This window comes from Lepidochelys kempii, chromosome 7 (assembly GCF_965140265.1).
Source record: "Lepidochelys kempii isolate rLepKem1 chromosome 7, rLepKem1.hap2, whole genome shotgun sequence".
Taxonomy (NCBI): domain Eukaryota; kingdom Metazoa; phylum Chordata; order Testudines; family Cheloniidae; genus Lepidochelys; species Lepidochelys kempii.
This window is the reverse complement of record NC_133262.1, coordinates 30,854,034-30,866,511: the sequence shown is the minus strand read 5'-3', so window position 1 is coordinate 30,866,511 and position 12,478 is coordinate 30,854,034. Positions and strand designations below refer to the sequence as shown.

General features: G+C 63.4%; 1 protein-coding gene across 4 annotated transcripts; it reads left to right on the top strand.

Annotated features, from left to right (window-relative positions):
• The first annotated feature begins 1,595 nt into the window (after nt 1-1,595).
• Nucleotides 1,596-11,040, top strand: LOC140914286 (uncharacterized). 4 transcript variants are annotated; one of them, XM_073351725.1, is made up of 14 exons: nt 1,596-1,877; nt 2,165-2,361; nt 2,901-2,971; nt 3,133-3,200; nt 3,477-3,624; nt 4,202-4,314; nt 5,239-5,352; nt 5,749-5,844; nt 5,970-6,084; nt 6,456-8,539; nt 8,893-9,121; nt 9,419-9,565; nt 10,209-10,364; nt 10,481-11,040. In XM_073351725.1, the coding sequence occupies exons 1-13, from the start codon at nt 1,716-1,718 to the stop codon at nt 10,349-10,351; spliced, it is 3,687 nt and encodes a 1,228-aa protein (XP_073207826.1). In that variant the 5' UTR covers nt 1,596-1,715; the 3' UTR covers nt 10,352-10,364; nt 10,481-11,040. The 4 variants fall into 4 exon arrangements, with proteins under 4 accessions (XP_073207826.1, XP_073207827.1, XP_073207825.1 ...); XM_073351726.1 differs by having other exon boundaries at nt 5,967-6,084; nt 8,935-9,121; XM_073351724.1 differs by having other exon boundaries at nt 5,967-6,084.
• Nucleotides 11,041-12,478: the final 1,438 nt, after the last annotated feature.

The window sequence follows — 12,478 nt, the reverse complement described above, 5'->3', positions numbered from 1 at the left end:
GAGGGGAGAGGGTCATAACAGGTGTGCCTGGCCTTGATGTCTCAGAAAGCCAGCTTCGCCCCAAGCCCTCTGGGCCTAGCTGAACAAACACAGGCAGAACTCCCTCAGCTTCCTTGACCTTGCCCGTTGTTCCAGCAGCCTCTATAAAACCAGCTCCTCCTTATAACTGCTCCGGGCTGGCTTGCAGGGAGGCTAACAAGGCCTAGCTGCTTCTGAGCAGGGGTGGGGAGTGTGCTCTGCTGGGTTCAAGCAGGGAGCACTGGGAGGCAGGATGCCTGGGTTCCATTCTCTGCTTTCGGATGGGGTGGGGCAGCTGGTTGGAGTCATGCAATAAAAGCACAAGAGTGAAGGACAGGATGGGAGGGAAATCTTGTTTGCAAGGGAAACTGCTGAAGGGAGGGGGCGGGCTGGGGGCCTGGAATGGAGTCACCCCTATGAAAAACAGCACTTCCTGTGGCCCAGGGACCTGCAGCCCAGAATCCCCTGCTGAACCCCCGCCCCACTTCTTGTGGCCCACCGTCCCCCATCCCGCTCCCTGTGGCCCCCTGCCCTGTTCCCCACAGCACGCACCCACCCACCCGCCCTGCCCTGCCCTCTGAGGCCCAGCACCCCCTGCTGAGTCTTGCCCCCCACACTAACCAAGCCCTGCACCCTGCTCCTTATGGCCCAGCACTCCTTACTGAGCCCCTGCCCCACTCCCTGCAGCCCAGTGCCCCCTGCCAAGTCCTGCCCTGCTCCCTATGGCCCAGCACCCCCCCACCCTGCTCCCTGTGACCCAGCACCTCCTGCTGAGCCCTGCCCCGCTGTCTATGGCCCATCACCCCTTGCCAACCCTCCGGTCCCAACTCCCTGAGGTCCAGCACCCCCTGCTGAACCCTGCCCTGCTCTGCTCTCTACTGCCCAGCACCCTGCTCCTTATGGCCCAGTGCTCCCTGCCAAGCCCTACCCCGCTCCCTGGGGCCCAGCACCCCCTGTTGAGCCCCTGCCCTGCTCCCTGGGGCCCAGCACCCCCTGCTGAGCCCCTGCCCTGCTACTTGCAGCCCAGCGCCGCCTGTTGAGCTCCTGCTCCACTCCCTGTGGCCCAGTGCCCCCCGCCAAGCCCTGCCCCGCTCCCTGCAGCCCAGCGCTCCTGGTGAGCCCCTGCCCCACTCCCTGTGGCCCAGTGCCCCCCGCCAAGCCCTACCCCACTCCCTGCAACCCAGTGCCTCCCCCCGCCCCTCGAGGCCTGCCCCACTCCCTGTGGCCGAGTGCCCTCTGCTGAGTCCCCGCCCCGCTCCCTGGGGCCCAGCGCCACCATCCCACCTCAGGCCTTGTTCCCTGTGGCCCAGTGCCCCCCACTGAGCCTGCTTCCTGCGGCCCAGTGCCCCCTACTGAGCCCCTACCCCACTTCTTGTGGCCCAGTGCCTCCTGCTGAGTGCCCGCCCTGCTCCCTACAGCCCAGCGCCCCCCACCTCTCTCCCTGCAGCCTGGCTGTCCTAACGCATCCCCACCCCGCTTCCTGCAGCCCATTGCCCCCTGACGTGTCCCCGCCCTGCTTCCTAAGGCCCAGCGCCCCCCACCCTTCTCCCTGCAGCCCAGCGCCCCCTAGTGCTCTGGCTCTCTCTGGGCTGTGATGCCTAATCCCTGCTAATCCCTGCTGCATCCTGGCAGTGTCTGTCCTTGGAGCAAGCAGCAGGGGCTGGAGGGGCCTGGCCCTGGGCAGAGGAGAGGGCGCCATGAGCTGGCCGGGCGAGACTTGGCAGGAGGGGCTGCCGGCACGGGCACTGCAGGGGGTGAGGGAGCTGGAGCAGCGCCTGGAGTGGGCCCACAAGGAGCGGCTCCAGAAGCAGGCACAGCTGGACACACTGGAGGCCGCGCTACACAAGCAGAGGCAGAAGGTATATGGGTGGCACCCACACCCATTCTCACCCTGCTGGGGGGTGGCACTCAGGGAGGGCAGCCTGTGGCTCCCAGCAGGCCAAGCACCACTATGGCTGAGTCAATGGCTGTGCTGCAGGGCATTCGCCCATGCCCCCTGAGCCAGCCAGTTCTCCCTGCCCTGGGCCAGAGCAGAGTTCGTGTCTCCATGCCCAGTTCATGCCCCCAGCCGGTGCACACACCTCTGGGCTGTGCACTCTTGGGCCTCTCCTCCTGGCCTTGCACACTCACACCCCATCCCTTGTAGCATGAGGAGGAGCGTGGCACATGGGCGCTGCTGGCCCGGGAGCGGCGGGACCTGGCTGAGGCCTGCGAGCAGCAGGAGCGTGAGCACCAGCAACTGAGCCGGGAGCTCCAGGCCAAGGGGACGCAGCTGAGCCAGCTGGAGGGGCAGCTGGGCCGGGCCGCTCAGCGCATTGAGGAGCTGGAGGAGGAGCTGCGGAGGTACCAGCTGGGGAATGGGAATGCCAGCGAGACGATGGGGGGTGTTAGAGGGCTGTGGTGCCTGGCACTGAGGGAGGGCACTGCCTGAGACAGGTCGGGGGACAGCACTAAGTGGGGTGCTGCCCAGGAGCAGGTGGAGGAAGTACACAGGGGTATCTAAAGGTCAGGGTTGGGTGTTGCCCAAGGGAAGGCGAGGGGATGTGTGGGTGCAGTAGGTGATATTGTTGGGGTAGGGATGGTATGATGTGGGGGTGGGGTGCCTGGGGAAAGGTGAGGGAATCTGGGAGGTACAGTGTTGGGATAGTGGTGGCAGGGGGCAGAGTGAGAGTGGGGGAGGGTGCCCAGGGGATGACGAGGGGCACCACGGGGAGTGGTTTGTGGTGTTGGGGTCGGGGAACACTGTGCAGGGTGCAGGATGGGGTTGAGTGAAGTAGTGTTGGGGTGAGGGGCACCAGGAGAGCTATGGGGCTGAGGGCACTGAGGCTGGGTATGAGGGGCCACTGGGCAAGCAGCACTAATCTCTCTCTGGGGTCCCCCAGGTGCCAGGCAGAGCTGGATAACCTGCGGTCAAGCACCCACCTGACCCATTGCTGGGCCCCCCGGAAGGAAGGTAAGGAGGGCAGAAAGGAGGGGGGCTCATTCCCATCCCAGGCTGATGGGGAATTAGAGCTTGTGACAGACTGTTGAGGAGGGGGTGGGGGGGGACAGTCAGATCCCCTTGGGGAGTTGATCATCGGCCCTGCAGAGCTGACCAGGTCTGTCTCCCCACAGGGGCTGAGCTGGGCACTTGGGAGCAAAACCCCAGGCTAGAGAACAGACCCCGAACACCCAGCATGAGAGTGAGTACAGAGGGTGCCCCTCAACCCCAACCTCCAGCCCCCACCTCCAGCTCGGCCAGTGTCCCTCAGTCCTGACTCTCAGCCCCAGGCTCCCCCACACCAGCTCTGCCAATGTTCCTCAATCCCAACCTGCAGCCCCCTGGTATCCCAGGCCTGAGTTCTCCCACCTTGATCTGCTGGTGCCCCTCACTCCTGAGCTGCAGCCCCTGCCCCATTCAACTTGGGTGCATTTAGTAAAGGCCCGTATCCCTCACCCCCATATCGCCCCTTCTCCAGTTGCAGCCCAGCAGCCCCAAGTTGGGGGAGGAGCAGCTCGTACATCGAGGGGCTGCCTGGCACAGTGTCCCTCCTGGTGGCCCTGCCCCCACAGAAGACAGTCAGAGGATCCCATCCCATAGGGAGGAACCTAGAGAGGAGAATTCAGGTAAAACTGCAATGAGGTTGGGAGAGACTTTTCATGCCCAACCTAGCTATGGCAGTTTCTCCTTGTAAGCAGGTCACCAAGCCCGCCAACCTGACCCTGCCCTCCCTATAGTGGGGATCAGGATGGGTCCTGGGAAGGGCTGGGGCAGGGGAGGGGCATTAGGGGAAACCCCCCTGTTCTCACCCCTGAGATCCAGGCTGATCTCCAGGTCCTGAGAGTTAAGCATTCTGGGTAACTTGGTTACACAGGGGCTGATGTCCAGTCTGGGGGAATGCAGAGAACTGGTTGAGGACTGCAGGAGGAGCTGGGCTCAAGTCATATACAGGGGTGGGGAGGGTGCCATGTCCAGGGTCTGCACAGGAGAGAACTGGGGCTGGTGTCCAGTAATGGCTGGGGAGGGGGATGAGCCAAGGGCTGCGGCGGGGGTGGAAGGAATTAGACTCAAAGACTATGGGGCCAAGGCAGTCCTTGGTGCCAGTGGTGGAAGCCCACACGGCTCATGATGGTGGAGGAGGGCAATGGCTCCAGGCCATTGAGGGCAGCAGTGCCATTTCTCACCCCACCCTCTCCCCCGCAGGGCCGGGGCGCGGACCCCCTGACGTGGAGGCCTGGGAGTTGAGGGGGGGACTGCAGTCAGTGCAGCAGGAGTTGGCCCAGTGCACAGAGCAGCGTGACCAGGCAGTCGCTAAGGTGAGCATGGGAGAGTCGAGAGGGAAAATGGGTTAGCCTCATACTGAGTAGGAAGGGCCACTTGGGGGCTCATGGAACGGCTGCAGGGTGCAGTACCGCCTGCTGCTCCTAGGGGGCATGGAACTGCTGCAGGGTGCGGTACCTCTTGCTGCCACGGGGGAGGGGGGGCGCATGGAGATGTTGCAGGGTGCGGTACTGACTGATGCCACGAGGTGGGGCTCTAGTCCTTGGAGCACAGGGGCTGCGGGGATCAGAGTGGGGAGGCCTAGAGCAGAGGATGCAGGTCTCAGTGGCACTGTGCAGGCCCTCTCAGAGGTCCAGAGAGGCCCGGGCCACTTCCAGCTTTTGAGGCCCCTAGCTGTAATAAAAATAAAAAATGATGACACATGGTCTAATCTTGTCTCATCAGAACTGATATATTTTTATTAATATTTATGAACATTTTTTATTCTTTGATATGACAAAATCCATATCAGTTAACAAAAACATTATGTCTTTTACCAAATCACATCTCTTATTTGCTTAAATCTGCAGCTCTAAGCGGAGAGAGTGTGTCACATTTTGGTCTGATAGGGATGCGCATAAAAACAAGTTGCGAAACTTATCAAATGCCAAAAAATTAACAAGTGTCTAAATTTGAGGCCCACTTTGAGCTTGGGGCCCAGGCCAAATGGCCCTCCTGGCCCCCTCTCTGATTGGTCCTGGCGCTATGAGGGAGCCCTACAGGGGAGGGATCATGCCCCCAGTCATATTCCTGCTGCAGGTCCCCTTCCCCCCCCCCCCAGCTGTGGTGAACAAGCAGGACACTGGTACTTCTGGAGGGGCTAGGTGAGGGATGTAGTCCTTGGGGTGTGTGTTGGTTCTCCATGGGTGGCACAGAGCCATTCAAGGACTTGCCCAAGTCTGACATGTTGTTCCCCCCAGGTGAGTGCCCTGGAACGGCGGGTGCAGCAGCTGTTGGAGGAGTTGAGAGGCCAGAGGCAGAGAGCAGGGGCCGCGCAGCGCCGCCTGGAGCAGCAAGAAAGGGAGCACCGGCAGGTGGGAGAATCCCTGCTGCGTGGCCCACCCCCTGCTACCCCCTTCTGCAGCACAATCCCCCCAACTTGGCATAGGCCCCTTATCCCATCCCCACCTCACAGTCCCTCCCCTGCACCTGGCACAACCCCTCCTTCCTAACAGTACCCTGCCACCCTCCTCCCCTCCCTTCGGCCCCTGACCCTACTGCACCAATCCCCCTTCTGTGCTACAGCCCCCACACTGCTGTGGCCAGCCACCCCCCCCCCCACACCCAAGTGCTTCCCCAGCCCAGAACAGCCTTAAAAGGGGGCCCGAGGCTGAGACCCTACTCACCACAGGGGGGCCCCCTTGGATCCCCTCCACCCCCACTTGGGGCTCCAGTGGTTGTGATGATGCATATCACCCCATCTGTTGCAGGAGCTGGCAGAGCTGGAGAGGCACCATCGGGAAGTGCTGGAGCAGCAGGGTACCCGGTCGGATATCCCTGCACCCCTCCACTGCCCACCAAATAAGGTGAGGGGGGTGTTGGTGCCAAGGGACAGAAGGGTCCCAGCATCCTGTGGCAGGGAAAGGTCCATATCCCATTTCTCACCCTGCCCTATCACAGCCCACGTCACTCACACACCTGTCTTCAGCAGGGCCTGGGGGGATCGGAACGGGAGCGGCGCCCCCCAGGCTGTGTCCGGCGCAGCCTCATCACCTCCCGGCTGGAGCGGGTGCCTGAGAAACGAGGGACAGCTGGGAAGGTCAGAGGTGAGATGGGGGAGTGGGGTAAGGGCGAGGCTGGGGAGCAGAAGACAGGGCCTGGGGAAAGCAGGGGTCAGAGGTGGGGGGAGGAGGGGATGCTGAAAGGGGGGCAGTGGACAAGGTTGGATGTTTGGCCTGAGGCTGTGGCGGGGGTGGGGGCCCTGCAGGGGTGTAGGTGTATGGATGGGAGGGGTGGTGTCTGTGAGTATGGGGATTTTGAAGGGGGCTGGGTGTGTGTCTCAGGGACCATAGGGGGCCTCAGGGGAGGTCTGGGGGTCTCTCTGTACCCTGCACCAGCCCAGTGTGGGCCCAGGGGAGCCCCCTGGCACCTTGTCCCCCTAACCGCTCCCTCTCTGCTCTGTTTGTCTTTCCCCCAGGTTCCTCAGCACAGGGTCCCCGAGCCGTGGGCAAGCTGGTGCCCGGTGGGGAGCGGGGCCGGGAGCCAGAGCCCCCCCCAGAGCTGCAGGCCCTGAGGGCTGAGGTGTTGGGGCTGCGCCAGCGCCTGGCTGCCTCTGAGAGCCTGCGCAAGGGGCTGCTGGAAACCTGCTGGAAGCTGCGCCAAGGCGCCTGGGACCTGGCTGGGGAGCGCCGGGCCCTGGCCGAGATGCTGCCGGCCCAGGATGCCACCATGCAGCGCAAGGAGGCGGCCCAGGAGCTGCATGGGGCACCAGGGCCCAGCCCGGCCAAAGGGGAGGGGAGGGAACTGCAGGCCCTGGCTGTGGAGTTGGAGGCTCAGGTCTGGGGGGCACCAGGGCCCGGCCTGCCTCAGGGGGATGCTCAGGAGGTGGGAGAGCTGCAGGTGCTGCGGGGGGAGTTGAGGGCCCTGGCCCTGGGCAAGGCTGAGGCAGAGGCCCAGGCGGCCCAGGCCCAGGAGCGGCTGCGGCGGCTCCAGGAGACATTGGGGTTGCAGACAGAGCGGCTGGCACTGGCCTGTGAGGCCCAGAGCCAGCATGTGGCAGAGCTGCTGACTGAGGGGTATGAGCGGGAGCGGGAGCTGGAGTGCCTGGGCCAGGCGCTGGGGGAAGCGGGCCGGGTCCGCGGGCTGCTGGAGGCTGAGGTGGGGCACCTGCGGGTGCTGCTGGGTGGGGAGACGCCTCCCACCCCTCTCCCTGAGCCACCCCCCACAGTCCCAGAGCCTGGCCCCATTGAGCCAACCCCCACAGTCCCAAAGCCCAGTCCCGCTGAGCCGCCCCCCACAGTCCCAGAGTCCAGCCCCCCTGAGCCACCTGCCACCAGCTCCGCTGAGCCACCCCCCACAGTCCCAGAGCCCAGCCCCGCTGAGCCGCCCCCCACAGTCCCAGAGCCCGGCCCCGCTGAGCCGCCCCCCACAGTCCCAGAGCCTGGTCCCATTGAGCCACCCCCCACAGTCCCAGAGCCCGGCCCCGCTGAGCCGCCCCCCACAGTCCCAGAGCCTGGTCCCATTGAGCAGCCCCCCACAGTCCCAGAGCCCGGCCCCGCTGAGCCGCCCCCCACAGTCCCAGAGCCTGGTCCCATTGAGCCACCCCCCACAGTCCCAGAGCCCGGCCCCGCTGAGCCGCCCCCCACAGTCCCAGAGCCCGGCCCCGCTGAGCCGCCCCCCACAGTCCCAGAGCCCGGCCCCGCTGAGCAGCCCCCCACAGTCCCAGAGCCCGGCCCCGCTGAGCCGCCCCCCACAGTCCCAGAGCCCGGCCCTGCTGAGCCGCCCCCCACAGTCCCAGAGCCCGGCCCCGCTGAGCAGCCCCCCACAGTCCCAGAGCCCGGCCCCGCTGAGCCGCCCCCCACAGTCCCAGAGCCCAGCCCCGCTGAGCAGCCCCCCACAGTCCCAGAGCCTGGCCCCGCTGAGCCGCCCCCCACAGTCCCAGAGCCTGGCCCCGCTCAGCCGCCCCCCACAGTCCCAGAGCCCGGCCCCGCTGAGCCGCCCCCCACAGTCCCAGAGCCCGGCCCCGCTGAGCCGCCCCCCACAGTCCCAGAGCCTGGTGCTGCTGAGCCGCCCCCCACAGTCCCAGAGCCCAGCCATGCTGAGCCGCCCCCCACAGTCCCAGAGTCCGGCCATGCTGAGCCGCCTGCCACCAGCTCCGCTGAGCTGCTCCCCACAGTCCCAGAGTCCAACCCTCCTGAGCCACCCCCCACAGACCCAGAGCCCAGCCCCCCTGAGTCACTCCCCACAGTCCCAGAGCCCAGCCCCCATGAGCTGCCTCCCACAGTCCCAGAGCCACTTACTGCCATCCCCTCTAAGCTGTCTCCCACAGCCCCAGAGTCTGGCCCCCCAAGGTTGGCCACCCCCACCCCTGCTGAGCTGCCCCTTCCCCCGGAGTTGCCTCTCAGTGCCCTGGAGTTGGCTGTGTTTAGCAGGATGTGGGATCCCTCCACAGACCTGCCCCTGCTGGCGGGGAAGCAGGCCTGGCACAGTGAGCGGGCACAGCTGCAGAATATCCTGTGGGAACTACAGAAGTCGACAGGCCAGGCTGGAGTGCAGGAGCAGGTGAGTGAACTTGGGGGAGGGCAGTTCTCCAAATTCCCTCCCCCATGCACCCCTGCCTGACCCAGGGCTTCCTTGCCCCATACCCCCAGCTCCTGTCCCAGGGTTCCCCTGCCCCATTCTCCCCAAACTTGGGTTCCCATACCCCCAACACGTGGCTGCGCCACCCCTTCCACAACACCTTTACTCTTTCTATGCCACAGCCCACCCCACCCCTTCCACCTTCCCAATGAGCCATCTGTCATCAGTGTCCTCCATCTTGGACCAAACTGGTCTCGGTGTCACCCCCCTCACCCCTTTGCCCCAGGGTCAGGCTGGGGTTCTCTGGGGCTGAACCCTGCTTACTGGGATAACAGGATCCGTCTCCTTTCTCTTCCCCCACCCCCGTCTCTTCCCAGCTGGAGGAGGTGCTGTCCCATCTGCTGCAGGAGAACCGGGCCCTGCAGGCTGAGCTGGCGCTGTGGCAATCTCATGCCCGAGAGGAATGTACCATGCCTGCCACTGGAGACGGACAGCATCAGGGGACCTCAGCCACCCCCACTGCAGCACCTCTAGGGGACAGAGGCCAGGGGGACCTTGCTTATGGTAAGGGGGGGACATGGAGTGTTGGCTCGTTTTGGGGGCTGAGATCAGGGCTTTTGCCCCAACTCTGCAAGGGAAGGGGGCTGGGCATCAATGGGGTGCACTGCCTTTCGGGAGGAGGGGTGGCACCTGCCTGCAGGTCGGGGGCAGGGGCCTGGGCAGTTGTGGGAATCATGGGGGGAGAGAGCCCTGGGTATTTGGGGAGGGTCACTGGAGAAAGGGGGGTCATGGGTGGAGGCTCAGGCATCAGAGGGTCATGGGAGCAGACCCCTAATCTGTATCCCCATCTCGCTTTCTCAGTTCTCCGGACTGCCTGGCCGGGGGCACAGGATGCCCAGACCCAGACGGAGGGGCCGGTGCCGGGCCAGCAGCACAGGGAGCTCATCTCGGCAGCCTTCGACCACACTCAGTATGAGCCCTATGGGCTGCCTGAGGTCGTCATGAAAGGTGCGTGGTGGGCGGCTGGACCAGGCACATAGTGTAGGCACTGCCCATGTCTGGGGGTGCTGATGTGTGGGGGGCAGTTCAGGGAGTTATGGAATAGGCAGCATTTGAGGGGCACTATGGGGCAGGTTATGGAGCAGAGGGGTTCAGGGAGGAGGTATGGGACAAGGGGAGCAGCAGACTGTCAGGGGTATGGAGTGGAGGAGATACAGAGCAGAGGGGTACAGGGCAGGGGAAGCACCAATTTGGAAGGGTTAGTGCTAGGGGAGTAGGGGGAGGCATCCCAGATTATGCCTACATGAGAGTCTCATACACCCCCCGCCACCTGCAGCCAGTGACCGTGCCCAGGCTCGGCTAGGAATTCTTTCCCCCGCCCCCTCGCCGCCCCAGTTGATTTTCCATCCTGCTCAGCAGCTCTAAGCTCTGCAAGGAGGGGCAGGGGTGCAGTACTGATTCTGGCTCTGATCCCTCCCCATGCAGCTGCCCTTCCCCCCAGCAGGACATTGGAGCGAAAGTGGAGGGAGGGGGGACCACTAGCAGTGCTCCCAGCCCCCAGGGAGTGAGAGATTGGGATGGGGGCTCACTCCTAGCAGAGCTCAGCCCCCACATTACTCAGCCCCAATCTCACTCTGTGCCCCACCCACAGGTTTTGCCGACATCCCCTCCGGCCCCTTCTGCCCCTATGTCCTTCGGAGGGGGCTCCTGGGCAGCACTCCCTTGGCCCAGCTGGCACCCAAAGCTGAGCCGGAGGAGGATCCCGCTGAATCTGATATGGGCACCAGTGTCTGAGAGCATCTGCTGGGTGAGCAACCCCTGTATGCATCCCTGAGCTCCACCCCAGAGGCAGCTGCATCTTTGCATTGGGGGTGCCAATATGATGATTTCTGTGTTTCACATTCTTTTCCATTCTCTTTCCAGCTTGGGTGGCAGAAATGTGCCCCCCCGTCCCCCTCCCCCTGCTACAAAGATTCCTGAACTTGCCTGGAGCTCCCAGCTGCTATGTGGCACCTTATGGCTGAGAAGGGGAGTCCTTCCCCCGTTCCCTTCACAGGCTGGACATGCGTAACCCTCTGGGATTTGTTTTACAACTTGGCTTCCTTAAGGTGCTAAAAATTGTGGATACTACAGCTCAATGGGCTCAGAGCTGCTCAGTGCCCCCTCCCTGCACACAAGGAATGGGGCAGCTCAATGAATGGGGTTAATTGGAATCTCTGTCACCTCCCCCCCCCCACGCACACAGTTTGAAGGGAGTTAAGCCCTCTCTTCATGGCTCAGGGAATCAAAGGGCGGGTTGTGTCCACCCACCCAAAGTTTGGAGGAGCTACTGTGTTGAGTCATCCCCCTTGAGAGGTCCACAGCAGAAGTGCCTCAGAAAGGGGGTGGTGCAGTGCAGGGAATTTCCCCCTAGCCCCCAGCTCTGGGGTTTGTATGTAACTCTGTCTCCCCCGGCCCCAATAAAGTTCCTTGCCTCAGCTCCAGGCAGCTCCTGCCTGCATCTTTCCACCTTCGGGGGGTCTGGCAGCTGCATTGCTCCCAAGCTAGTCTGGGCTGGAGACACCCCATTCCTGTACAGGTCTCCAGCACTTCAGGGTGAGAGAGTGTTACATCAGCCCCCACACAGAACCCAGACATCTGCAGGCAGAGGGACAGTAGTGCCCCCACCCCATTCTGCAGGGGGGAAATGGGCACAGAGAAGGGACATGGAGCAGCTGAGAATTGAACCCAGGAGTCCTGCCACCTCCTCTGGGGCCAGGGAGGGAGCAGTGCAGCGGGACTTGGGGGGCTGCACCATCCCAGGGAACCCCCAGCAAGGGGAACCCCTCTATCCTAAAAAATCATCCCAGAATCCCATGGCAAAGGGATGTGTCCCCACCTCTGTCCCCCTGGGTACCCTATGCTGGTACCAGCCTGTCCCCTCTCTGTGCACTGCCCCCCTCCATGCTCCCCCCCCAAGGGTTAACAACCCCCCCCCATGCTATCTGCAGTTCCTGCAGCCTGAGGCTCCGGCTCCCTCTGGCTGTGGCTGGGCGGAGGGGGGGAGGCTCCTGGCAGCTCTTGGGCCAAGGGGGGGTGGGGGGAAGGCAGGCCAGCAGCTGCCCCATCCTGGGGGGGGGGGAAGGAGTGAGGGAGGGAGGAGGCTTCACCTGTCTGCTGGATCCCAGTGCAGGGAGGAGCCGCCGCTGCTGCTGCTGCTAGCGAGCAAGCGAGTGAGTGATACAGGGGGAGGGGGGGTGCTGGGGCGGGTACCACTCCATCCATCCATCCCCTTCCCCCGGAACCCTGGGCCCCACTGCCCGCGCTGGGCAGGGAGACGGGGGCTGAGGGACCAACTGGGCTGGGCGACAGTGGCTTTATCTGGCGTGTGTCAAATGTGCGAGAGACGTGTGTGTGGTAGCCTGTGACATGTCAGACAGCCGGGGACGTGTGTGAGATGGGGTGGGATAGTGCGCGTGCGATACAATGTGTGATGCTGTGTGAGGCAGTCCAAGTACGAGATACAGACAGGAGAGAGGGGATGTGTGTTAGATGGGCTGTGACAGTGTGTGAGCTACAGTGTGTGACAGGGTGCGTGAGACAGTTCGTGTATGAGACACAGACATGGGGATGCATGTGAGAAGGGGTGAAACAGTGTGTGTGTGTGAAAGTGTCCATGTACTGGAGACAGGCACGGGGATGCATATCAGATGAGGTGGGACAATGTGTGTGTGATACGTGTGATGCTGTGTGAGACAGTCCAAGTACGAAAGACAGACATGGGGATGCGTGTAAATGGGGTGGGACAGTGTGTGTGTGATACAATGTGTGACAGAGTGTGAGAGACACGTTGTGTATGAGACACCGACACAGGGATGTGTGTGAGATGGGGTGTGACAGTGTGTGTGTGATACAATGTGTGATACGGGGGTGCATGAGAGG